This window comes from Blennius ocellaris (assembly GCF_963422515.1).
Source record: "Blennius ocellaris genome assembly, chromosome: 7".
Taxonomy (NCBI): domain Eukaryota; kingdom Metazoa; phylum Chordata; class Actinopteri; order Blenniiformes; family Blenniidae; genus Blennius; species Blennius ocellaris.
The window spans coordinates 16,431,606-16,457,939 of NC_137656.1; the positions used below are offsets into that span (position 1 = coordinate 16,431,606).

The window sequence follows — 26,334 nt, forward strand, 5'->3', positions numbered from 1 at the left end:
AAAAACAGTAATGAAACTGTACTGCACACAGAAATATGATGTTTTTTTTTTTTTAAATCCCTCCCAAGTTTCAGTTTCATCCCAGTGTGGTTTATGTCTTACATGATGGCAATGTTGTTTGTCAATTTTTCCACAATTTGGATGATATGACCTGTTTTTATTATCACATTTCAAATCAGTTGTGCATTATTCCCAAATAGATGTCTATGAATTTCAAGATCCCTGAATGCATACTCTTCATTGTGAAAAAAAGCTTTCATTCTTCTGAATCTTCCCTCTTTTCAACAGCACTTGTAACTTGACACCAGCCTCAATGATAATTGCTGTGCCCGCAGCGCTTGATCAAATATTCCTGACAATCTCATATAGACTGAGAGTTCACGTCAGCATGAAACCTGAGTGTCGTCATTGGATTGATCCTGCATGCATGTAACCATTTGTATGGAGGATTTCTTATATTGTAACTTACAATAAGATTATTTCGAATTATTCATCAAGCGATGTTGTGTAATTGTCTTTAAATAAATTCTGCAGCAGAGGACTACTTCCGCCCAGCCTAAAACATTTATACAGTACTCTATACTGGGCCTGAGAATATGACAGTGTATACCATCTGTAAGCTATGTTCCCCAGGCTCTGTGTTGAAGAAAAGGGCTTGTGTTAACAGGTTGAAATAGGTGCGAGGACAACTCCCTGGAGCCCCTGCAGCTCCCTGAGCGACACAAGGTGTAGTTAAGGAGCCAATGACATCTGTTTTTGCATTATGACTCCAAGTCATAATGCAAAAACAGATATGCATGCATACAAGATGTATCGGTCTCATTCACACACACACAGGATCTTTCCACATAAGTTTAAATGACTTGTGTGATGAGTCCTTGCTCATTTTCACACGAAGAACAGCAGCAGGCCTGACCTGTATTGAGTATCCTCAATGATGAAATAAGAAAACTCATACCTCCTGATTCAAGTCTGTCCCACGTTGCTCGCTTCTTCAGAAGAAATGCCGGGCTGGGAGGAGTGCTGGAGGGCGAGGCAGGCAGGGGCCAGGACACCGAGGAGGACAGACCGCCTTTCAGAGCTGCTCACTAGGCTTTACTGCATATTTCCTCCCACTGCAATGAATCACACGAGGCTCACTGGGCAGCTCCATCACAAACTCCAAATTGCTTTTTAACACGGCCGAGCGGAACGAAAACGCAAGCACATAAACAAAAAAAAACAAAGAAGCATACAATTTACCTGGGATTCACGACATTCACGAAAAAAGCGGACAAACACACGAACGACGGCAAGGAAGAAGCTCTAATATCAGCAAATACTTTATAACAATACAAATTTAACCCAAGTTGAAGGCTGGATCTTGCGTACTCGTCGTTGCTTTCGGGACGTTGACTGCTCAATCAAACGGCGCTCAATCACCATGGCAACAAATTGAACCGTTATTGACTTATTCAATTTCACTGTGTTATTTCAGTAAAAAACTGAAACTTACCGTTGGGATGGAATTTCATCTGCAAAATATCGGATTCAATAGGCTATGTAGGTCGTTTTATTATGTTATTTAAATATATATAGTGTGCGTGTGTAAAATCTCTGATCCAGTCAATAGCACAAAAATGTTTGTTAATGTTTTATTATGGCACACAACACATGTAAGCATCTTCATAGAGTATATCCATAAAAGAAGAGTGCTTGTCTTTTTGGTTTGTACCAGCATATTGTTAAGAGGACCAATCAAAAACCTTCAAGTCCCGTCTTGTTTAAACATTACAATGTATATAGACATTAAGAAAGTTCAAGAATATGTTGTCACTGTGACTGGAGTCAGTGCATTTTTAAAGGAAGATGGTGAACAACTCCAACAGGTTAATTCATCTCTTGTGCAGGTGTTGCATCCATAAGACGGTGAAGGAGGTCATTCAAAGCTTCGGTGAAGGGGGCACAGCTTCCCTAACAATGCATAAGAAAGATGTCTTCCATCAAGATAATTCACTGTGTGTGGACCATATATTTATTTTATATGTAGGTATGGTTTGATTATAACACTGACATATCTTTAATGTATTTTTTTAAATACAAACTAAAAATAGTTTTGAAAACAGCTTCCTATACAATTTATATATCATGCCACTTTGATCAAATTCAATCTAATTTTGACATGGAAATTTTCTTATTGCTGGGTCAATGCAATCAAAGACTTTAAGATATTAGCATCAGATTGGAGCAAAATATGTCGAGAACCTCCACTCTAACATGAGAAAGAAGTGCATGCAAGGACAAACAGCAAAGGCAATACACTGTATTGTTATAAAGGAACAAAGGAGAAAAATGACTGATTTGGCCCTTTGCTGATGCAAAAATGGGATTTGCTTATAAAGGATGCCTGTCTGTATAAAAATCAAACACATTTCAGGAGGAACGGTATGTCGCTGGTATGGAACAGAGTTCTGCAGAATTATGTGTATAAAATATAAAAGAAAAAAAATAAACAGGAGAATGTTAGTCGAAGAATACCATGGACCTGGAGGAGAAACACTGTACTCGATCATACTTACATTGTATACATATACACAACATGGTGAAACAACGATCATGTTTTGGGGTTGTTGTTTTTTTTAGTTCCTTCATTTTTGTACTTCAGTTGCAACAGAGGTCTTCACGAGGATTACTTCAGTCCTGTACTTGTGTAAGAAATGATCACAGTGACATGATTAAAAATGTGAGTAGAAGGTAAAGACTGTGTTCAAAGACAGAAGTGCTATCAACATTATGGTAACATTGCATAAGCACAGGCGTAGCAGCTTTGGACTTTAAATGGCCTTGAATCAGGCAGAGAGAATGGAGCTGCTCGAAAATGCAATGAACAAAATAAATATTTCTCAGATCAAGAGACTAAAGTCTTAGAGACTGAATTTATACCAAGGGAGAGAACCTTCTGAGAAAAGGAAGTTGTATCATGTACAACAGTTTGACATTATACCAAAGTATCATTCAACATTAGGGTCTTCGCCTTTGCATAGGATAATGGATCAAAATGTATCAAATATATTCGACTATTGCACTAGATTCTGGAACTTTAAAGTATTTTTTGGTGCAAATTGCAAAGGAATACCATCAAAACGTTAAATTCCAGTTTGACGTGTTACCCAACATGAAAACAAACATTTATACAAGTGCATTTTCTGGAAATAATGAATTTTTTTGAGTGTGGTGCAGCTGCAGGTGTCAGAATGATATGTCAAGAGCAGTCAAAGTGCAAATCTCGGGTAAACATAAAGAATAACTCCTCGACCAGGAGCACGACTGTGATGTTTGGGCGGCTGCTAAGCAATGATCCAGTGCAGCAACGAGAGTTTAGGCGAAGCCCGAAAAAGGTACTTCTCTCTGAAGTTCGGTGGCCTGAAACAAGTGAACCGCGATCACCTGACTGAAGCCAAAAGGTCCACTCTCAGAAGAAGCTGAATGATGCTCGTCGGGCAAACACCCACACAGTAAGGCATTCTGGGAGAGGATTGTGCAGCCTCTGGTTCTGTCCTTCATTTGTCAGGCTACCATTATGGAGACAAGTCGACATTCATACAACTTTATTACTGTTGCGGCTGCTCAAAGGCCACGCCGAGCTTGTCGTAAATCTCCTTCAGCAGCAGGAGAGCCGTGTCCTCCGACTCCCTAACAGACGGACAAACAAGAACTTACATGAAGTAAACATTTGCATAACATTAGTGAGCAACTTTCACATGAAAGAAAGGTATAACTGTAAGCATCTCTTGTGCAGATCCGCGTGTCTCACCAGTAACAAAGATGGGACTGGATGGCAAACAGGTATTCATTAAAGCTCTCGATGGGTTTTTCTTGAAGCACGTAGTCGATCCGTCGCCCTCCGTTCAGCATTCCCATTTTAATCTCGGGCTGGTCCGTCTGTTCCGTTTGTTCCGCTGACACTGGGGATTCTGCCTCCTCGCATACACCTGCCAGCAAAACAAGTCACGGCACATGTGGCTTACTGGGTTCTCAGCAAAACAATTAGAGTAGCCAGCAGGCACTACCTCCGTTTGGAAAAATGACATGCTGTCAGACAACAAAGAAAAAAGAAGAAGAGGAAGTTGTGTCAGCTGCAGGTTGCATTCAGACTGAAAGAATTGATAACCGGATTAAATAGTGCAATTTGATTCACACCTTCTCCACAGGGGAGGAAAATTAACGATACTTTTATATTCATCTTACAAGGTTTAATGTCCAAAATGCTGCTAATTAACATGAAAGACATGCTTTAATTATTTGTCCGAACGCTTAAACATAAAAATTAATATAGGTTAGCGAAATGTGATTTAGTGGTGAGGGAGGCTAGAGCCAACTTACAATAGGCGATAGACAGGATATCGCACATCCTTTTATTCAGACTTAAGGTCTATTGAGACATTATTAATATGCCTGAAAACCATCATTCGACAAAGGGAAGCAACAGGAGAACACAAAGGGAGAACATGCAAACAGACAGACGCTCCCCTTAATCTCTCAATGTACTTTTGATAAAACCGACGGCTTCCAAATTTGATTGTGTCTGCTCAGTGTTTGTTTGAATGTTTTTTTAATATTTGTTACATGTACATGTAACGTGGTGCTGCTACTGCCTTGGCCAGAGCTCCCTTGAAAAAGAGATCCTGCAATCTCAATGGGACTCACCTGGTTACATGACAATTTAGTGGAATATGGTGGTGGTGCCATTCGACAACGTCTTTCCAGTCACATGTTTCCTTTGCGAACCTCCAGGCAACAACTGCCTCTGCATGTGCTGGCTCGAAACTATATTCAATCAGTCACATAGTGAATGGAAGTACTATGCTTCCAGTACTGGGAAAATCAGTAAAGTCTATAGTAAATATAGAGTTGGCATAAACAGAGCCCAGGCCAGTTGGAGTTGGCAGTGTTGTTTAAGCTATGAGATGCCAGAGATCACCGTCTAACCTCGTGGAGGAGTCAGGGGAGCCAATAAGACAAAACGCTGACGTGAGGAAGTTTCCACGCAATGAGGAGACGTGTTAGCCAGCACTGCGCATTGGTCCAAAAGTTGAGCTTTAGTCCTTCTCATGTATCTGCAAGTACAGCTCCCTCCAATTATTCATTTAATATTATATGCAACTGTACTGTACGCAAGCACAACTTGTTCGGGTAAAACTAAATAGTGTCCTGAGCTGGTGGTTCATGATGTGGGTCGTCAGTAAATTCACCCAATCAGAATTAATCGAAGGAAGAGGAAATGGCCTGAGGCAGGTGCCAAAAACTTAAAATTCAAGTACAAGACTTGAAGTGCTGTAGAAGGGATCAGTTAGACATATAGGGGGAGGGAAAGCAAAGGATTGGTAAAGAGCCACCTGAGGCATTAATCAGTAACCTTACATCACATTTGCTCTTTATACAGGAATGTGCTAAACTCAACTGGTCTAAGAACAACAAATCATTTTAGGAACAGTGCAAGATTTATTGAATACTTGCCAGTAAAATTCAGCCCCTATATTCTAAATAATTTGGAGAAAAAAATGAGGTTGGTGAAGTGAGGTGTAAAAAACTGGAAGAAAGTTTGCTTATGAAGGAGTCGTGGGGGGAAAAGTTGTTCATTAAATCACAACAATAATAGGATAGAATGAGCACATTGTTAAATTTCTGGTCCGATTCCAGTGTAATGACGGTCCTGGCTTAGCATTGAGGTGATGTTTCTAAAGGGCTCTGAGCCAATCCACTCTTTCAGTCCAGTAATATGTATGGTCATCCTTCTTATTATAAACACTGATGCTGAGGCTGGTGTTCAAAGTGAAGAGGTCAGAGGTGAGGAAAGCAGCAAAAACCATTAGATAAATGACAAGAGGAGGAGAAGGAAGCTGGTGTAAAGCCATTGGCTTACACACACAAGACTAATTGTTTTCTTTACCATGTGATTCCTGAAGGTTCTTCTCAATTGTACTTTCTCCTTCTTCGACAGGAGGCAGAGCAGCTACAGGTATTCTGGCAAAGGACTGCCACGCTGTCCGTAAGGATCCAAGTACGTTGTTCTTCAAATCCATACTCATGCGGGTCAAGCTGTCCTTCAATTCTAAAAGAGACATTTTTGAGATATAAACAGAAGCTCTCGTGACTTTTTTTTTTTCTAACGAAGGAAAAGAAAGAGAAATGTATTTATTTTTACCAAGGTGCATCCGCTTGCGGCCCTTATGATGAGGGATGAGCATGGGCTCCAGATCCACCTCTGAAACAATCATGGGTTCTATCCGATAGGCAACAGGGTCGTACTACACAAAGACAACATGGAAAGATGGACGTAGCTTTTAAAAAGCAGCTTCTTCTAACATAACATTTGAGCCGTGTCTCGACTCCAGTGACTTATCTTAGCATAATCCCAGTCCAACATGTACACATATTCTCAGGGTTAACCAAATTTACGGCAACGTAAACTGGATATCATCCTTTCCGGGGCCGAGTGGAGAATGTGACGCATTGAATAAGTGCTTACTCACTGGGTGATAGATGTTATAGAAGCTCTTGCAGGTTGGGAAGGTGTAGTTTGGATCAATACATTTAAGTCCGCGTACCGTCAGGAACATCCCAATTGGAGAGCCAAAAGCAAAAAATGTCTGAGGGTGGAATGCTAGCTGTGGGTAATTGATGGAAACCTGTATAGGGGAGATATGCGAGGAGCAAATCAAATAAAAAATTGGATAACACACAGAATTTGCCTAAGAGTGCATGTATGAAACAATTACATCCATGAGACATGATAAATGTGGGACAATGCACACCTTTGGTTCACAGTGATATTTAAAAACATTTGAAATGTACTTCTTGACAAGACAACATCAAGGGAGTAACGCAGCAGGTGAGCAGGAGAGTGCGGAGAGAACCACCCATGCAGAAACAAATTTAGTGGCACAAATAAAAAGGACAGACACAGCATTCAATCACAGCACAATGTGTGACTTAGCCATGGAAATTCTGTTGCCGATCAGGTAACCATCAATAATACCACTACAGGGTGGCTGCCTGTAGAGTTCCTGTTCATACGGTAATCTACGTGAGGAATAACTCCAGGTGTAGTGAGATCACAGACAGTACAGGACGAAGCCTGATAGTGTTGTATGGACACCATGTGAGACACACCTGTCCCTTGGCTATGCCTCCATTGGTCTGTCCACGCAAGCGGAGGAAGGAGAGAAGCAGGAGGGGGATGCATCAAAGCTTCAACTCCCAAGCGTTAATGAGCATAAAGTATTTGTGTGTGCGTCGGCTACCTGTCCGATGCCAACGTCGAAGTACTCGTAGTCCACGGCACTGGTGACACTCTGCGTTCTGTGGAACTGCGACTGCTGCGCACTCAGTTCTGAGGACTGGTCCATATTGTTGTCTGTAGGCACTTGAGATGGAACCTGCAGCCCCGGCACCTGATGGACGGCCCCTGTCCTACAGCCCTATACAGATGGGAAAAATGTTGAAAGTTATAATATAAATACACTTTCTGTTATGGTCATTTAGCTCAGTGGATCCCTACCCGCCTCCAGGTTTTATTTTGTCAAACAGACATTCAAGAAACCCAATTTATCAATGTTGTCCACAGTAAACCGCTTTTCTTTGAGGAGGTAAGTAGAACATGTGTTCAGCTTAGTCAAACAAACCACATATTCCATTAAAATTAAGCTCAGATGAGACATGCCTACCCTTAAAGGGCAGAAAAATAACGCTTGGTTAAGCTTCAGCTCCATCTGACCTCTGGAAACATCTTCCTCCTGATGTAGGTCAAAATCTTCTTACGGGGTCCAAGAGGAATCCCCAGCTCCTTGAGATCACCATCTTGGCAGAGAGCCTGAATGAAAAGACACACAAGATGTTTACATACCCAGCCAAAATGCATTATGCTTGGACGTCATCATGGCCATACTGTGTGTGTGCAGTTACCAATGATTCCAAGTCAAGGTTTTCTGCCCGGAGCGTTTCCACATACTGCTGTAGGCCCAGTCGAGTCAGTGTCTGCTCCAAAGTGTCACAGTTTGAATGGCGGGGCTCGCCGGGGTGCACCTTAAGCATAGAGTTAAAAGAACAGGGGAAAATAGTTTATTTAATATACATTCTACAAACGTATAAACATGTTATATTATACTGTACCCCCTCTCTGGCCTCTGATTCATTCCTTTGATTGGTCAGCATATCAAACAGGATCAGTGAACCTACGAAAGAGGCAGAGCAAAAAGAGTTATAAATTAGCACTTTTACCAGTTTGCTCGTTAGGTTATAAGTATTTCGGGGGTTCGCGGTTTTCTAACCCAGGCTATGGCCCACAACTGAAAATGTGCCGTGAAATTCCGGGTGCCGGTGCTTGAAGAGGGAGTGCAGCCTGTTGATCTCCGAGGCCACCGTGTCCACGATGGTCTGGCAGTAGGTAGGGCTGTTGTAGAAAAACAAGTCGAGCAGCGTGTCGTTGGTGAAATGTCTCAGTCTGCTGATGCTGGGAAGAGTGATCCTCTGGATGTCCCTGGTAAGTGAGGAAGAAGGGAGGGAGACTATTAAGAGTTTCAGAACTTTCAGTGACGAATCAAGCAGTAATCTCAAACTTATTTGGCGACACTGTGCGTCTCGACACACTCACTCGTCCACACCAGTGGCATCCCCATGTAGAGCACTGTGCCAGTTGACTGGAAGGAACTCCACTCGGCCTACCTGGCCATCTTGCTGACCACGCTTATAGTGAGATGCCAGAAGGGACAGGGAAGCACTCCTGAAGTCATTTACTGAAGGCAGACGACATTAAAAGGGAGTCAAGAGAAGTTATAAGGAGTAAAACAAGAAACTGCACATAATCACAATCCTACCACACTGTATGATGGATCTGAAGCGGAGGTCACAAGCAGGGCCGATGCCATGCACCATGAAGACAAGGTGGTCTACTTTGTCTGGTTCGCCTGGAGAGACGCACAAAATAGAAATGCTGACCGGTGGTGAAGCTTTCTGGAACTGATGCGTTAAACAACTAAGCCTCTCACAGGAAATCGAGACACGTACCATCAGGTATCTCCACGGAGATGCTTTCGACTCCTCTCTTGACTGTGCGTGGCCGGGTCTGTTCTGAGGGGGAGGCGGCCCACTCATCCTGCAGTCCCAGTGGCTGATACTGCATTATCAGCTGTAAAAGGTTAGAAGAAAAGCAGTTTATTGAATGGCAAAATAAAAATACATTTTGACATATTCTATTTGTTTTGGTTTTATTAATCCGAAAATAAATATCTCCATTGTTTTGAAATGTAATATACAGATGGAAATGAGCTATTTGTTGTTGTTTTTCACTTATTATGGAAACATAATGTATTCTGGCAACCCATAACGTGGTTTTGCATGGTATATGATTACTTTGTGGCATGTTGGTAGCAGGCCTTACCTTGGGATTGTGCAACATGACAGTCTCTCCTGTTGGAAAGTCCAACTTCCTTTTCCATTCATCCAAGGTCACTGCTATCATGTAGGCTTCCTGAAACAATCGAAGATGGATATTAGAGCTCCTAAATTTGATCAAACAGAAAAGCTTTGGTTAGAATAAAGACAGAAAATGTTTGAAGAATCAGCAAGTGACCAGACTACCTCCAGACGCTTGCTGAAGTCCTCTGGGTAAGGCATGAACCTGGTGTCCTTGTCTCCTTTGTAAAACCAGGTACAGCGGCGGACTTCAGTGGGAGCTTGCTCCCAGTACACAGCATAGCGCTTCCTCTCCTTGACATGCACATCGTATCGCTCTCCATCCACGGCAACCACCACATCACCTTCTTGATTCTGAACTATGGCGAGACGTACACAGGAAAATAAATACCAAATAGGTCCCAATCCAATTAACACCACCAATAATACTGCAAGTTAAAACAACAGAGATTTTACAAAATTGTGATTTGAATTGCAAGTCTCCATAGATATGTCTACACAAAGTGATCTATATATATTTTTTCCAATATAAAAACTATAAATATGCCTCCAAATCAATTTGAAAATGAACATGTTGCTACTATGACTGGGCAAATCCACACAACACTGTGCTAGAAAATAGGCCAGCAATAGTTTAACATCTATTGTCTCTTAAGCGGAAAATATAGCAAGCATGGTCTGTAGTAAGGAACTTGTAAATCTCACACTCACCAGTGTTGCAGGCGTTCTCGAGCTTATCAGAGTCTTCTCTGCTGAACGGTAGCCAAGAGGTATTATCATCAGCCCGTCGACAGAAGAACCAGTGAGGCTGAACTTCCCGGTAAGGAGCTGGAACTGAATTCGTGTCAAGCACTTCGAAAGAAGACGTGGAAGAAGGAGAGGCCTCATCCACTGCAGGTGAAACCTGGGGGAAAACAACAGCACCATGATGAAGATCTGAAATCAATATTTCTTCTTCTTCTTGTCAGCACAACCGTGGAGCTCCCATATAAAAGGCAAATTCAGACTGTGCAAATAATAGAAAATATACCTGGGTTTTCATGGGTTTTTTTAATAGCAGTCCAGTGCTATGTTGTGAAGGCACTGGAGTTCGAAAAACTAAATGTCTAAGCCCAGTCTGAGCCCCTCCATCAGGCAACACAAAGGGCAGTTGTTAAACAAAGGATCAAGCCTCCTCTTGGTCAAAAACACAAAGCCCCGTTTTATTCTTTGCTCATCAACAGGCTGCCTCTTGTTTCCTCTTTTCTCAACTGAAACAACTAAAGATTGTGAACAGCTTATTTCCACTGACTATGTTCTCTTTGGTAATGCAACAAGACTGCTGCATATTATTGCAGGCACAACAATTCCAACATTACATATAGCTACCCAATTATTGATCCCACTGTACAAATGTGTACCCCAGGACTGTTAAGTCAGGAGTGAGTAAATGTTCTTCTAAGGAAAAGTTTATGTTGGTTGTGCTGGACATTAATTTACGAAGAAAACTCAGTTCAGTGTTTGCCAGACTAACAACTAACCAACTGCAACTAACACATTGTACATTTGGTCTGAGCACCATTTCACGTTTGTGTTCCCCTTCAAAACAACTTCTTGAGTTTACAATGTGTGAAAACTATAAAGAGAGAACAGTATGCGTCCTCCACCTCTCATTGCTTGCTCCTTCCATTTGACTCTTCAGTAAATCACCGAGTCAAGAATGGTGCAGCTATTTCTGGCTGAGAGGACAGTAGCACAAACAAACACTCTTTTCCATCTGGGTAATGAGATTTACTGAGCATTGGAATAAACAAAGACAGAGTCAAGCTCACATTGCATCAGTTTTTTTTAGCATACAGTTTGACTCAATATCACTTAAAACTGACACGAATGTGACAACACTGCTGAAAGTCAAGACCATTAACCTTTTCAAGAGATCAAGAATCAGGTTGTGTCACCCTGTTCATGCCTGATCATGTCTGCTGAGGTTTCCTTCATTACACAGAAACCCCAAAGCTGTTCAACCAGTACTTCCTCTGGTCAACCAAAGCCTTCTGAAAATATCCTGCCAGTATACTCATACTTCAGACAACAGTGAATAGCGCCAAGTCAAGAACTGACAGAAACCTGTTAATGTTTATAGTGAATTAATATGTGCCAAAAGTGTTACAAATAAATCTCCTAAATCCCCCATTTAAAGGTTCTTCAACAGTTTGTTAAACTACCAGGGCCAGTAGCCAATCAGAGACTTAAATGTCTTTTTGGCTTTGAGGACAACAGTGATGCTCATTGCTTTGACATTTACCATAGTCGTCAAGCCCAGACATGAGAATAATTCCTAACCTGTACTCTGAATGGGAGCTAAAGTTTCTTGATGGTAGAACAAGCACGTTCTGACGCCTTTGCAATATAGTGATGTTTTCATCAAACCCATATCAAAGATAATCTGCCAGTTTTATAAACAATATGCTTCTTCTTTTTTTTTTACTCTGTCGTCACAGAGAAATTTGAGAAAAATTTATTCTTTGACAAAATAACCACACTAAATCTGATTTTAGATTAAGGTAAACTTATTCTCTGCCAATATTTTAGACCCCGTCGGTCACACTTGCACCCTGACCTGGTCCTCATGTGTCTTTCCTGTGGCCACAGTTTGAGGAGAACTTTCATTCAGGTCCTGGGTGTTGGTGATGTTGTTGTTTGGGGCAGCCTGAGACAGACCCCCCTCTTCACCCTTGCTGTCGGACATCATGGCCAGATCTGGCGGAGGGGTTGTGGTGGGGCTCCAGGAGGTCAAAAAGGCACTACACCTGTAACCACACAGATGAGCCGAAATGAATGAGGGTAAAATATAGGTCCAAAGACCATCATCACAAGTAAGTTGTTACTGAATAACTATGAAGTGACCTAAATCATGCATATGATTTAATACGTGACGATAGATAAACAAGGGCAGGATCACCTGCTCATCAATAACGTGACTGACGTTGATGAACATGACAAGAGGAAATGTCACATTATCAAACGCAGACCTTGACAACATCATGTTGTTTGGGTGCCAACACGAACACATCCCAGAACCAAACAGCTGGTAATTCAGATCCATGCTAGCTGGGTGTACGAGGAGACACCAAGTTCACCATCCTCACACCCCGACGATGTTTTGGGGGATCTTGACATTAAAAAAAACCAAAAAATTGTTTCGAACTTTAACTCACCGACAGCCTCTCGGGCTGAATGCAGACAGGCTGCAGTTGTTGTTTAGCTCTTTAGCGGCTACGAGCTCGGCTAGCCAAGGGCAGCCTCCCCCTGTCAAACGGTGCCAGCTGACAGAATGCCCGGAAAAGCGACGATTCCCACATAAGTATCCATTATTAACCACCTTAGTGCCCAAACGGCGAGTTGTAAAAGATACAATGATTGATAGTTTTCCCTGCGACGTTCAGGTTCTTAGAATTTGACGATGAGACGCCGAATACGTAAAATCTGCGCCCAAGAACCCGTCGTGAATACTTTCAATGTAATTAGCACGCAGGACGCCTCCTCGAACACAACAGTCATCTGTGAGCAAAGATACCGAGAGTCAGACGCATTTCAACCATAATAGGGCATCAAAAACTGTAAGAAATTGCGAAAAATACTGAATTATATGGGTAAGTTTGACATTTACGAGGCACAATTGAAGGCGCCGCAAAGTCCTCAACAAGGCACCGCCTCCAAACGTGACGTCGACGTTAATCATTTCTAACGAACCAATTTGGTTGTTGTTGTACAGCAGGGAAAACGAGTTTTAGAGCTAACAGCTCCTCTAAACAGTGCATACCACATACAGACTTGTTCATAAAACATTTATTTGATACATGCCACGTTGTCTAAATACAACCAGTCAAATTTAAAATGTAAAATGGTACACAGTAAGTGTTCACAAGTTCATAAACCTTTGCAATATTCAGGACCGATGCATTGTTGATTTTCTTGTTTTTCAGCTGAGATGCAATTAAAGTTCATGTGCAAACATAGTAAAGATGACTAAGGTTCTCTTGGTAGCATTCTAGTAATACCTATCAAGTCTCTAGCAAGGCCAAACCCCAAAATCTTAATGCTTGTCAGGACTGAAATACGCACAGGTATGTGCAAAATGTGGATGTAGTAAGTATACACCTATCAGCTGTGAGAGAACCACACCATGCACGGACCCACCCTTTTGTGCATCTTCCATGACAATAAACCATAAAAGTCAGACTGCCTCGCTAAGCGAAGTCAGAAGTGGGGACAGAGTCCAGGATAAGATGGCAAAATATATCTATTGACAATAGAGCTCAGAGGAGCAAAAAAGAGCAACACAGAAACAAATAAAAGTTTTTCAAGCCATGGCCTGTGCAGAGGAAGGCTTAATAGATATATTAGTCCTCATGTTTTGAAAATACATGACCTATGTAAATGTCATTTTCTGCAGGTGCAACGAGTTTACAGTCACCTGAGTTTCCACTCTGTCATAACACGACGCACTTACATGCATCAAAATGACCTTTCCTTATCCCTTCACTTCCCACTTGCATTGGTAATCTGACAAGTTAATAAGTGTTTGCTCTTTTCAGACACAGAACAGGAAGGTTCAGGGCGCAGGTGACAGTTGACCCTTGTCTAAGTTAACGAAGCCCTTTCAGAAACGATTACTGTCCATTATGTTTTTCCTGCAAATGAAAATTTGCCTGAACAGCTGCCAGTCACAATGGATGCATCTTTGCAGGACTTGGCATATTTGCATAAATTGTTTGGAACCATTTGACCTACACTAGTGTTGGGGATGAGCAATAATTGTATTCCAATAGCTGAATTGGCAAATTGAAAACATAAAGATGTTAACAAAAGTATCTTCTACAAATGCACAAAATATTTCCCAAACTGCAATGGCTTCATAAACAATGGATTTTAAAAACATGATTTTAACATACAACTAATACCATTAAACAATAATACCGCCACTGTTAACCTTTAAGCGAGTACCACGTGTAAATTAAGCCTAATGTTGTAAATCTAAATCTGATTTGTGAGTTTCAGTTCTGTGTTTCAAATTCCTTTGAAAAATACTTGGTCAAGAACAGTTTTCAGCACTTTTTTTTTTCATAACACACATTTGAAAAATCACATGCATTACTTCGCAGAAATTACAAGCTTTCACCTCACAGGGATTCTACATGTCAGATACAAATTTGGTGTTGAGTTTTTCTTGATGGATCCTTCATTTCACTTCATGTTTGCTGTTGAATGTACACCGAGAGCTCCAAACCAAAGCAAACTTCATGCAAAGTCATCAAAAAACCACTGTCAAATATGTGGCAAGTTAGTCGTGGAACCATATTTGAGTTCCTCACTGTAGGGAGGTGAGAGAGCAACAAAGAGGCTGCACCCACACCTTGTGTTTATAGAGTCCTTGTTATATTTTTTTTTCTACCTTTGGTGCAGTTAAAACATGTGCAGGCAGATATCTGGACTTTTATCAGAAGGGCAGAATGAACTGTTTCATGTGAAAACCGGTGTGATTACTTGGGGTTGGGAAAAAAAAAAAAAAAAACACAACCACTATGTGATTAATTCTCATTTTGATTCCAGGGCTTATAGAGGGAGGAGTAAAACATGCCAGAGGAAGGAAGAGTGAGTAGGGCTACAACACATAGACACACCCAGTCCAACGTAGTGTGTGAGGCAGACGGAGTCATAATGAGTGTGGAGCAATAGGAGGGTGTGGCTTTTTTTTTTTTTTTTTTTACACAGGGAGAACAGATAAGCAAAGTTTGCTTGTAGAAAGGAGGGCAGGAGTCAGAGTCCTGGACAGGCAGCGGTTTACTTTCACTCTGCTGGACTCTCAGACAGTCCAACCACACATTCTCTCTCACTCGATCTCTCTCTCTTGGAAAAAAAAAGATCTGCCAGCAGTTTATAAAACAAGGATCAGCCTCCAGCACAGAGAAGCGCAAACAGACAGAAACAAGCTCAAGAAGACACTGCAACTGGCAGCCATGAAGGACAAAGTGAGGAGAGGTGGGGGAAGAAGTCAAGCCAAGACTGGTGAGAAATTCCTTTTTTACAAGTTTCTCTCCTCCGCGTCTGTCGTGTGCACTTTCCCCCCTTTCTCCTTTCTCTGTCTGGTTCCTCCCTAGTTTGGAGAATGTGTGGAGGGTGGGAGACTCTGCTGCTCTGAACATGGCCGGTGCTGCCCGTTCTCAAAAAGAGTTTTCTGTGTGTTTAGTAACTTTTTTCCCCCATACATGCATTGTTACAGCTGAGCTCCAGAATAAAGTACTGTATATATATTCTTAAAACCTTTGAGTAAATGGTAGAGTTCCTGTAAAACAAAAACAAAACAAAAAAACGTCTTTTCTTTCATTACATTCCTTTTCATTTCTTCTTCTTCTTCTTTTTTTTTTTTTTTGCCAGAATCTCAAGTGGGACTCATCATCTAAACTTTGCCACTCCCCTTCCATACAGCAGAATGATTGAATTAACACTGTGTTGGGCTGATTCCAGATAAGATTTCAATGTGTAGGGTTTATTTATTTTTGTTTTGTTTTGTTTTTTACTTTAACAATGAAACTGTGGACACGTGGAACACGGGCAGATCGAACTCTAGTAGAATCTAAATCTACATAATTGTGCCAGTATAAACATGGTGGCGTTAAACACTGCGGTTTTCTGTAGTAATAAAAGCAGCAGCTCAAACCAGAGGTGACTTCAAACTTGCAGGGAGGAAGGACTTCTTCCAGCCAATAGCAAACAACCAAAGTCTTGGATCCTTTCCACTATTAAAGTAATGCCAGGCTCACACCAAATCTGAAGATTTACTGTGGAGAGGCGGTTGCCAGAGAGAACAACAACAACAACAACAAAAAATAAAGAACAGACCGTTGACTTTCTCATGTACATGTCAGAGCTGTTGTATAAACAATATGTCCATGCATCCTTGCAGGTAAGCATGCTCTACACACCAGGCTTCAGGTTTGTTAGTTTTACTGTCGTAGCACTGCTCTGTCTCCACATGCCAGTGCTGGGTGTGGTTGTCCCTTCACCCTGAGATGACATGAGGGCCAGTAGGCAAATTCAACAGGTTTAGTCACACTTCAGTTTGTGGAACACGCTGAGTCCTGCTCTCCCTCCAGTTCTGCAAGTGTGTGTTAAGAAAAAAAAAAAAAAAGGAGGAAAAAAAAAGGTAGACACACCCCACTTTCATTTTTCCTTGCCGTTCAGTTCACGTACATTCTGAGCCTCAGGCAGTCTCATAGAGAGACTCCTCAGTCCAGCTCATTATCATTTAAGAGGTGATTCGTGTTCTTTTTGGAAGAACAGATGAAGTCTTAACGTTAAAGTTCCAGGCTATAATATATTTCTTTTTTTCCTTTTTTTTTTTTAATGTCCTATTGAACCAGACAATTTCTCAACGTGTAACGAACACAAGGCAGGCAAACGATCCAGTTCATTTGATTGTCTTCTGCTGGACTCTGTGCTTATCCTCTGCTCTTGTGCTCTTTTGTTTCTCTCAAACAGATGTAACGAGTGTGACTTGTGGAAATGAAGCCCCTGTTATAAAGCATGGTGAGGACACGTTCCCCGTGAAGATTCAGGGAGCAGGAGTGGAGTCATTTGAACTTCAGGTAGACAAACCAGACGGCCGTTTTCCCTCAGATATTGTTCCCCCTCTTTTTAAAATGAGCAAACTTTATTCAGCCACGAGGAGATCGTGAAAACCAACGGTTTCTGCTGTTATTGTGTCAGTTTTCATCATACAACTCATTCTTTCATAATCTTTAACAGATTCCTCACTGTGGCTATATTGACAAGTTTGGCACATAGACTTGCAGGACTAAAACATGCTGCTCTGCAGGTCCGTGGATTTTGGCTGGTCCAGGATGCAGTAATGGCTCTGCTTTCAAGGACTGAGGTGTGTCCACGTTCCAACCTGTCACTTTCACTGGCTGGTGCAACTCTGGATCCACTTGCACCACTGCAAAGCATCAAGGGTCTTAAAGCAGGAGCCATCCTTCGCCTGGTGGAAGGTAGCGTTGTTTCTCTACTTTGTTTAGGTTGTTTGTAATGAAGCATGGTATAACCTTTAATTAAGTGGAATGACATTTATTGATTGAGCCATATTTCAAAATGTTTTACATGCTAGAACATCCTCACTTTTTTTTCATAACAACTTAAGTTACGGTTAAAAACCCAACTGATTATCTTTATATGTCATTAGAAATTTTTATCTATCCATATTCTCTTCACACCATCAGCCCTTCACTTCCACACATAATGTTCTTTGGTCGTTCATAGCTCAAAGTAAACAGCTGAGTCATCTTTTCTGAGTCACCGCGATAGAATTTATGCTCGCAGAGATTTAGTTGTGCAGAGATTACAGCTATATAACAGCTAATTAATAAATGCCTCATCCTCTGGCTGTTGCAATAATAACACGAAACTGCATTGCACCTTGTCACTGATTTATTAACTTGGCTTCTCACTTTTAAGTGCATCGTAGCATCCCAGAGCAAAGTTTGGAGTATTCTTTGAAAACACTGTTGTTCACTTTCACGGGTGCGTCCGACTTTTGTCGCGTTGCCGTGAGTTTCATAAAGAGCAGAACTCGACATTGTGCTTTAAACCGGCGTGTGTCTTTTTGCAGAGCCCTACAGCTCTCGCTCAGCCAGGCTCCATCTGGCTCGTGTCGTGGAGCTGCTGAGAGCGTCCGGACCTCAGGACGCACTAGGAGAGGGACGGTCACCCAGCGTACTTGAAACACTCACGCAAACACAAACTCCAGGTAACCGCACCGGGACGGGAAGAGGACGCTGAGAATACAAAGCAATGTTCAACTCACTGTGATTCCTATTCACTTGTTTCTTACGGTTCAGAAACTGGCTTAACAAATGGGAAGAACCTGAAACGCTCTTCCAGCAACACAAAAACAGAATCGACCAACAATGACGGCTCTCCACCTGAGTACCTTCTCCCCGGCTCCTCAGAGAGACCACTCATGGCTTTGCTACCACACAACTCCCAACCGGAGGTGCATTAACATCTGTAAATGTACAAGATGAAGCTATTTCACACAAAAAAAAACCCCACAAACACAATGACTCTGTTTTATATTTGTTTGCTCAGGCTCCCAGTTCCTTGAAGGACTTGTATCTCAGCTGCTGGAACCCGCCTCCGGGACACAGGAAGCTGCAGGGAGATTTCATGTACATCACAGTGGCCACTCAAGAAGGACGGCGCTATGACATCACATCCTGTCCTAAAGGTTTCTTCCTGAACAGGTAAGGTCTAAGTCACTTTGTTGATGAAAACATCAGCACACATACGTGTTCTCGTGGGTTCACTTCTGTTTCTCCTTCGGCATTTCAGGTCCACCGAAGACGTGTTTGATCCCCGTCCTGCCCAGTCCCCTCCAGTTTCTCACTGTCTCACTGACCTGCTCTCTCACATCAGCCCTGCATTCAAACAAGCCTTCACCACACTGAAAAACAGGTAACATTGTGCCGAAAAAGCAGTGTGCGGTGTCAAGAATAGCTGTAAGCGACAGGAACGTTGGATCACGTGTCTTCTTCTCCGTCGTTTAGGTCTCAGCAGTCTTCAGTCGAGGCACTACCCACTGCCTACCACACGCTGAGCTGGCTCGGTCCTCTCTGCGCCTCTCGCATTCACAAAAACACCTTCAGTAGACTGGGAGTGGATGAACAGGCTGCAACACAAGTAATCTATGACAGATTACAATGGTCTCTTCAATGTCTGCCGAATGAGGCCCGTTGGCTGTTGGCAGTGATGCTGAGTATAACTATGAGTGTGATTTTGTTTGTGCTATTCGTAGGCTCCAGATTGGAATGAGGAGTTACAAGCAGCCAGAGATCTACCGGATAGAACCCTGGAGGAGAGGCTGCATAAAGATAGAGCACTGCTACAGGTACTGTAAAAGCCATTGGTTTAGAACAATCATATGCACAAGTTTTGCTTCTTTTTTCTTTTTACTTTTTTAAATAACGTCCTCTCTTCACATGTCTATTTTTTTCAGATTAACAGTGCATTCGTGAAGGCTGTCATGCAGGGGGCCGAGACCATAATTGATGGCTTTGTTGAGCCAGTTAATGGAAACCCAGAGGACCCAGCCTTCCTCTGGGGAGGACTGTACATGAGCCAGGGGGCTGCAGGTGCAGTGTTCGGTGGTGAAAGGGGCCGCAGGTGAGAGAAAAGATTTGAGTGGAGATGCACTGAATTATCGTCTTCCTTTACGTCACTCAATGTGCAAGCTAAGCCTCAAATGGCCTTTTTAAGCAGGCATTTCAGTTCTTCAAACAAGTCAAACATGTCAAGTCTCGTTCTTCTTTTTTCCTGAGTTTGGTTCTGCCGTGCTTAAAAAGTGTTGACTGGCTACTCAAATGGATCATGCTTCATTCATCTTTCCTTTTGTTTGCATTGAAATTATTCCTGAGTTTAGAAAGTTCAATACCTTACTGATGCAAAAATAAATAAATAAAGAATGCACCTTTGGGGGGGGAAAGGAAGAATTACCAGTTTTACTTGAATAGTCGCTTCCTTCCATTTACACACACACAAACACACACACACACACACACTCATTTTGTCACTCACATACTGAGGTAGTGGTAAAATCCATTTCTATACAGTGAGAAGTTTATTTACTTTGCTTGATTATTTCATGTTGCTCAGATGTTTCTTCATCTTTTACCTGCAGGGCTGCTCAGAGGATGGAGCTCACTTGCGTACAGGCCTACAGTGACCGAGAGGAGCCACAGGGGGTCCACACTCTACCAACAGCTATTGTGGACTACAGAGGGGTGCGTCTGTCTGCTCAGGGTCTCGCCCCTGGCTTGGATAGTTCCGATCAAGAAGAGGAAGCCACCCCTGCATCAAGGTACACCCCACTGACTAATTTGATGACAACGCTGTGATAAAGCAGCAAATCATGTTCCATATTTTAGTCTCGTATCACATTTCTTTTTCATCTGTCTGCAGAGGTTTGCTGTATGGGATAAATGCAGGACTCCAAGAGTCCCCTCAGCGGAGAAAGCTACTTGGATGCTTGGCTTCGGCAGCCAAATCTATGTTGCTCCAGAAAAATGTTGTCGTGACACCCAGCGGCCACAAAGTGCCGCTGTTCACATCCGTTGACGCCCAGGGACTGGTGGGAGCTGATGGCAGGTTATACATACTAGATGTGTTCAGGAGCTTCCCGGCTGATGCGAACTTCTGTTCAGAGGTGGAGACAGAAAGTCCACCTGTCACAGGAGAAGATGAAAGTAATCAAAGTTGTAAAGATGATGGCAGCAAGAAGGAATGTGAAGTAGGGGGTTGGCCTGAGGACTATGATTCCAACTATGGGCTGCCAAGAAGCTTTCCTCATGGCCTCTGCAGATTGAGGCCTGAGCTGATGAGAGCCTTCATCCAGCACAAGTAAGTTATAAAAGAGAGAAAATGCCTTTAAAATTCGTATTTGAAGAAGGTTTTCCTGAGTTTTACATTTTTTGGTTTGCTTTTTAAAAAAAATAAAAAATTTTTAGACACTGCCAATTCACCCAGTGTGTCAGAGAGACTTTGGAGGAAACTGGAGGTTTTGAAGAATGCGCAACAGCTGGTGAGGAGTATTCCAGATTATTTGAATGTTTTTCATACATACAGTACCTGCTCAGTTTTTTTACAGGAAAAGTACTTCTCTTCTTACAGGTGACTCTCGAGCCACTGATGCAGTACGAGCAGCCTGTAAGGAAGTTGGCTCAGTCAGTAACATCATCTTCGAAATGCGGTTTAACCCAAACGTATTTTCGCCAGGTACAAAAACGTTGTCGTCACTCAGACACACACACACCCGCACACACGCACACACACACACAGATACGCATGCACGCTGAAGACTTTCGTGAGATCGCATTGTGACAATCTTTTTTATCTTTCATTCAGGGGTGTCTTTCCCTCCCACCGAAAGAGAATCAGTAAATCTGCAGGAGAAGTTACTGAAAGAAGCAGCAGCGTTCATCATCACACACCAAATACCAGATTTCGTAAGTGTGTTTAGAATAAATAAAGTCCAGCCAGCTGATTATTTGTGAAATTCCCTTACACGTGTGTGTGTATGTGATTGAATGTTCACAGGTGCAGTTCTGCTTGCACAGTAATGAAGCACCAATGGATGGAACTACTTTGAAACAGACACTCCACCAGAGAGGCGTCAACCTTCGGTACCTGGGTTATGTCGTCAAGGCGATTGCTCAGTCAGAGCACAGGGAGCGCCTGAGGCATACGATGGTTTGTTGAGGATTGTTGTTCAAAAACTCCAAAACTCAAAGTCCTCATTGTTGTTGTTCTTCTCTGAACTCTTCATCTCCTCTTTTGTCTTCCCCCAGAGAGTCGCCATAGGGGAAGTTTTCCTCCGCTCAACCAGGAGAGTGTTCAACAGTTTCCTTCAGGTACTGCATAGTATTATATAATGAGAACTTGTCTTGGTTCTTAAGGTCACATACCTCTAAGCCTGTTGTTGATATATAGAAGCAGGTGTGGGTCTATATGTCCCAGGAAGAATAAGCTTAAGCCTCCGGTAATTTTCTTTGCAGGGTGTGGATGTGGCGAGTGTCTCTGCAGCTGTCAGTCACTTCCTCGGATGCCTATTGGTTCCTCACTTCACACCCCCTGCTGTGGGGGAAGAGGCGAAGAAGAAGTCGAGGCGGCGTGGTGGCCGAGGGTCGGGGGCCTCTGAAAGCACGCCCTGGAGTACGCTCACAGGTGCTGAGCTGTGGAACTTGGTCTGTCAGGACGCTGCGGAGACATACGGCATCTCTGACTCCCTGGGGTGAGTGTTTGCACTAACCTCAGGCTTATTTGTTATGTAATAGTTCACTTTTAGTTGAACTGTCATTTTTTTCTTCTTTTTTTTTTTTCTGTTGTAGCTCGGGCCTCAGCCACCTGGTGGAACACTACGGCCTTCAGAAACTCTCCTTGCTCCGAGAGTTCTGCTTAAAGACTGGAGTACAGGTAACAGAAATCATCACTTCAGTCTGTTTCTGGCACATTACAAGTTCTCCTACACAGGAAATGCATAAACTGCTTATCAGATTTATTTTTCCCCAAATAAAATCCATAATAATGTGTTATTTATGTTTATACCTCAGCTGAAACTGAAGGACTACTTCCTCGACAACCAAAACAAATCTCCCATTGGTCCAGACGATATCCTCAACATCTTCCCGGTTGTCAAACACATTCATATGCCAATGACGGATGCGACAAAGGCATGCGATGCTGCACGGACATCTCTTCAGAAGGGTAAGCCAGAAAGACCAAAGTGTAATCATTATCACAGTTCTGTGTTTTTTTTTCTATGGCTAACTTTTAATGAACAGTTTAAAAAGTGTTTTGACTGTTAAAGAAAAAAAAGTTTTGTTTTGCACCTGCAGGTCTACTGGATCAGGCTCTTGAACGCCTAAAAGAAGCATCGTATCTGTTCAGCAGAGTGTGTGACAACCTGCACCCTGAGGCCTGCTATTGTTACAGCATTATGGCCAAAGTGTCATACCTGCAGGGGAAGACAGCTGAGGTAGAAACGATCACTTAACAACAGCTTTAACATCGTTATCCCTTTTAAACTGTCAGGCCATTGTTGATCTGGTGTTTAACAAACAAAGTGTGCATCGTAAATGTTACACTAAAGATGATCATCTTTTTTATTTTACCTCCCTAATCTCATAACTCTGGTATTATTAAAACATAAAAATAGCATAGAATAATGCGACTGGGCTTACACTTCTGCTAATATATTTATTTATCAAAGTTATTTGAATATATTTTACACAACTTGCAAGGTGCATGTAAGGAGAAAATACAATACTCCATAAAAGACAATATCAGAATGTTGTTCCATTATATTTAGTTTTTTACCTTGTTTTTTCAGTCGTTAAAACTACAGCAAGTCATGTGCTTTTGATGAAGCTGACAATATTTTTTTTATTTTTTATTTTTTGCTCAAGGCTCGCAGCATCCAGCTGAAAGCAGTGGTCATCAGTGAGAGGGTGCTCGGCTTTGACCATCCGAACACGATCCAGCAATACGTGGGTTCAGCTAAATGTTTGCGTCTCCACGGCTTGAAGTTCTGCCTCGCTGGTACGATTCATGACATTGTTTGCATTGCATTCAGGTCTTCTTGGGTGTGTACATGCTTGCTGGAGGGGAGACGGCCCTGGCTCAGAAGTGTCTCCTCAGAGCTCGTCTGCTCATGTTGACGGTCCACGGAGAAGACCACCCATACATCGCAACACTGGATGTAGGTCTCGTCCACCCCAATACCAAAACAATGCCAAATACCTCGACAAATATTTGCTTAATATCAACTTTCAAATATCACAATGTCCGACACATGTTTTCTTTGAAGAGCTGTCTTGGCCTCGTGCTGACAGACGATCACAGTGGGAAGTTTCTCAGGAATGCTTTGAGACTCAACACTTCCTTCTTTGGCCCCACACATCTGCACACGGCTCTCAGGTAAGATAACATTCACACCTTGCTCTTGAATGCTCCTTTAAAAAAAAAATAAAAAAAAAAAAAATCGGGCTTTTTGAGCTGTGTGGTAGGATTTTCTAAATAATTGGTTGTTTTTTTTCTTTATTCTCCACCATCGATTGACTATGCAGCCAGCACTTGTTGGCTCAGTGGATGTGCAGTAAAGGGGACTACAGGAGTGCTATGACACACGAGAAAGAAGCCCTCACGGCTTTCACCTCACTGGTCAGTAACTGGCATGAGATCCCGTGATGGAGAAGAGAAAGAGATTCGTTCATTTGATGCATGTCATGTTGTACTTTTTTTTCTTCTTTCTAGTTTGGGGAAGAAAATGCACAGACCAAAAGCAGCAAAGACTTTCTGAGTGTTATAACCAAGCAAGCGGTGAAGGTGGAACGTACCCTCAGACAGGCAGGAGCTGAGTGCTCCGAGCAAACTGTGGAGGTATTCCATTGCAGGAGCTCATGACTATTGCTTCTTTTGGTCTTACAAAAGCAAAACGAAAAACGAACGTGTCCTCTCTGTCCTCAGTGTATAAACCCAACATCAGACACCATAGTGGAGCAGATGGTTCTGGCTACAGGCATCAGGAGGATCACACAAAGGTAAACATGAGTTATAAATGACACTCCAGCGATGTGCTGACGTACAAATAGTTCTTTCTACATGCACACATTTGTTTCTGGGCTGCACACTGCTGTAGCGGTTAGCACTCAAGTGGTTTGAGTGAGGGATGGGCCTTTCAGTGTGGAGTTTGCAGGTTCTTACCATGTGTGCGTGGGTTTTGTCCCGGTACTGCAGATTGCTCCTTCAGTCCAAAACCATGCATCTGTGGTTGATTGGCGACTGTAAATTGCCCATAAGTGTGGATGTGAGTGTGTGGAACTGTTTGTTTCTCTGTGAAGCAACTGGGGACTTTTACTGCCCCTCCCCTCAGCTCACCCTGAGCTGGATTAAACAGTATAAAAGAAGACTGGGTGGAGTGAAGGCTTTTTCAATAAACAGTATAATTGGATTCAAGTCATTATGATACAAAGTGTTCAAAAGTTACACGAAGCAAATCCTCTTTTGTGAGGTAGGTCTGTGATAGGTGTTATGTTTCCTAAGTAACTCTTTTGAGGGATTTTTTTTTTGTTGTGGCATGTTTGAATTGCTTGGGGGCTGATGAGTAATACATTTTGTATTCAACTAAATATCTTGTTGCCATTTCTCCCACTGAGGCTTTAATGCTCTTTAACCCAGATGGGACATTTCATTCAATGCCCACTCCGGCTTTTTTAATGACAACAAAGTTTTGTAGTGATTACAAAAACAGACTCTTACATGCTGTTGTTTAAAAAACAAACAAACACATGAATTGATTTTGTTAAAATAATTGTTTAATATTTTACGGAAAGCCACTCTTGACTACATTGTGTTTCTTTATAGTGACAAGTTCCAAGAGTACAAGGAGAAACATCTGGAAAGAAAAGCTGCGGCGAGGCGAGAGCTGGGAATTGACCACATGACCAAGCACATCGCCTCAGAAACTGTAAACGGAGGAGAGGAAAACTCCGACCAAGAAACAGGATGCGGGAAGGAAGCGGAGGATGCAGGAAACGCTGCGATGGAGAATGCCAACACAGGCCAAGAGCAAAAGGTGGAGGAAGCGTCTGTGGAAAGTGCCGCCGCGGATTCAACGAACAGTGATGAAGTGAAGGAAGCAGCTGAGCAAAGCCAGGCTGAAGGGCAATCAGGTGTAGACAGTGAGAGTGCGGCCTCAAAGGTTAAGGCAGTAAATGGAGCAACAAGTGATGAGCTGGAGTCAGAGTCAGGGGACAAAAATGGTGAAATTAACGGAGAAGCCGAAAGCATGACGAGCCCACAGGTCCCGAAAAGTCCATTGACCTGGGCAGATGTTGTTGTTTCAAAAGCAATCGTTGCCGATGGAACAGATGGTAAAAGGGCAGCGGTAAACGGCGGAGGAGATGGTGTCACTGTCAATGGGACGCCTGAAGAGTGAGCATAGGGCAAAATACGAAGCCAGAGTTGAGTTCACCAAGAATCACTGCTGTAAGGTAAAACTGTCCCAAGATCCTTGATGTAATTTGATCTACTGAACATAGAGGAAAGAGTAAGATTACGAAAAAGGAAGAGTATTGTTTTATGTTGAAGAAGTTACACTATTACTGATACTGGGAGAGGGCTGTACTGTTAAGCCTTTTTGGTCCCCCCCCCCCCCCCCCCCCCCCACCAACAATAAACGTTTTACTCCTGTGTGTTACACCTGTGGTGGTCTCTGCTTCACGGTCATTGTGTTTTTGTAACTTACAGGACTGATCGCGTGCAGCACATTTAGACTGTCGCTAAGATGGT

At 42.5% G+C, this 26,334-nt stretch overlaps 2 protein-coding genes across 2 annotated transcripts; one reads left to right on the top strand and one right to left on the bottom strand.

Moving 5' to 3' along the window:
* Positions 1-1,697: 1,697 nt before the first annotated feature.
* On the bottom strand, positions 1,698-12,820 carry ddhd2 (DDHD domain containing 2). The gene is made up of 18 exons (XM_080498915.1): positions 12,651-12,820; positions 12,053-12,242; positions 10,165-10,357; positions 9,619-9,812; positions 9,419-9,508; positions 9,046-9,166; positions 8,856-8,945; positions 8,633-8,774; positions 8,310-8,518; positions 8,152-8,213; positions 7,945-8,064; positions 7,757-7,852; positions 7,284-7,460; positions 6,513-6,668; positions 6,185-6,287; positions 5,930-6,091; positions 3,794-3,971; positions 1,698-3,672 (listed from the first exon to the last, which is right to left on the bottom strand). Exons 2-18 carry the CDS (start codon positions 12,182-12,184, stop codon positions 3,591-3,593), a joined length of 2,307 nt encoding a protein of 768 aa, XP_080355041.1. The 5' UTR covers positions 12,185-12,242; positions 12,651-12,820; the 3' UTR covers positions 1,698-3,590.
* A 2,408-nt stretch (positions 12,821-15,228) lies between these two features.
* Positions 15,229-26,197, top strand: LOC308132415 (clustered mitochondria protein homolog). The gene is made up of 28 exons (XM_080499506.1): positions 15,229-15,501; positions 16,975-17,081; positions 17,312-17,483; positions 18,101-18,238; positions 18,330-18,484; positions 18,580-18,734; positions 18,823-18,945; positions 19,038-19,170; positions 19,286-19,378; positions 19,487-19,653; positions 20,168-20,347; positions 20,449-20,886; positions 20,994-21,067; positions 21,157-21,261; positions 21,391-21,491; positions 21,583-21,735; positions 21,834-21,896; positions 22,041-22,276; positions 22,374-22,458; positions 22,596-22,749; positions 22,881-23,020; positions 23,451-23,531; positions 23,618-23,743; positions 23,852-23,961; positions 24,111-24,204; positions 24,298-24,423; positions 24,511-24,584; positions 25,408-26,197. The coding sequence occupies exons 1-28, from the start codon at positions 15,453-15,455 to the stop codon at positions 25,979-25,981; spliced, it is 4,206 nt and encodes a 1,401-aa protein (XP_080355632.1). The 5' UTR covers positions 15,229-15,452; the 3' UTR covers positions 25,982-26,197.
* The last annotated feature ends 137 nt before the right edge of the window (positions 26,198-26,334 follow it).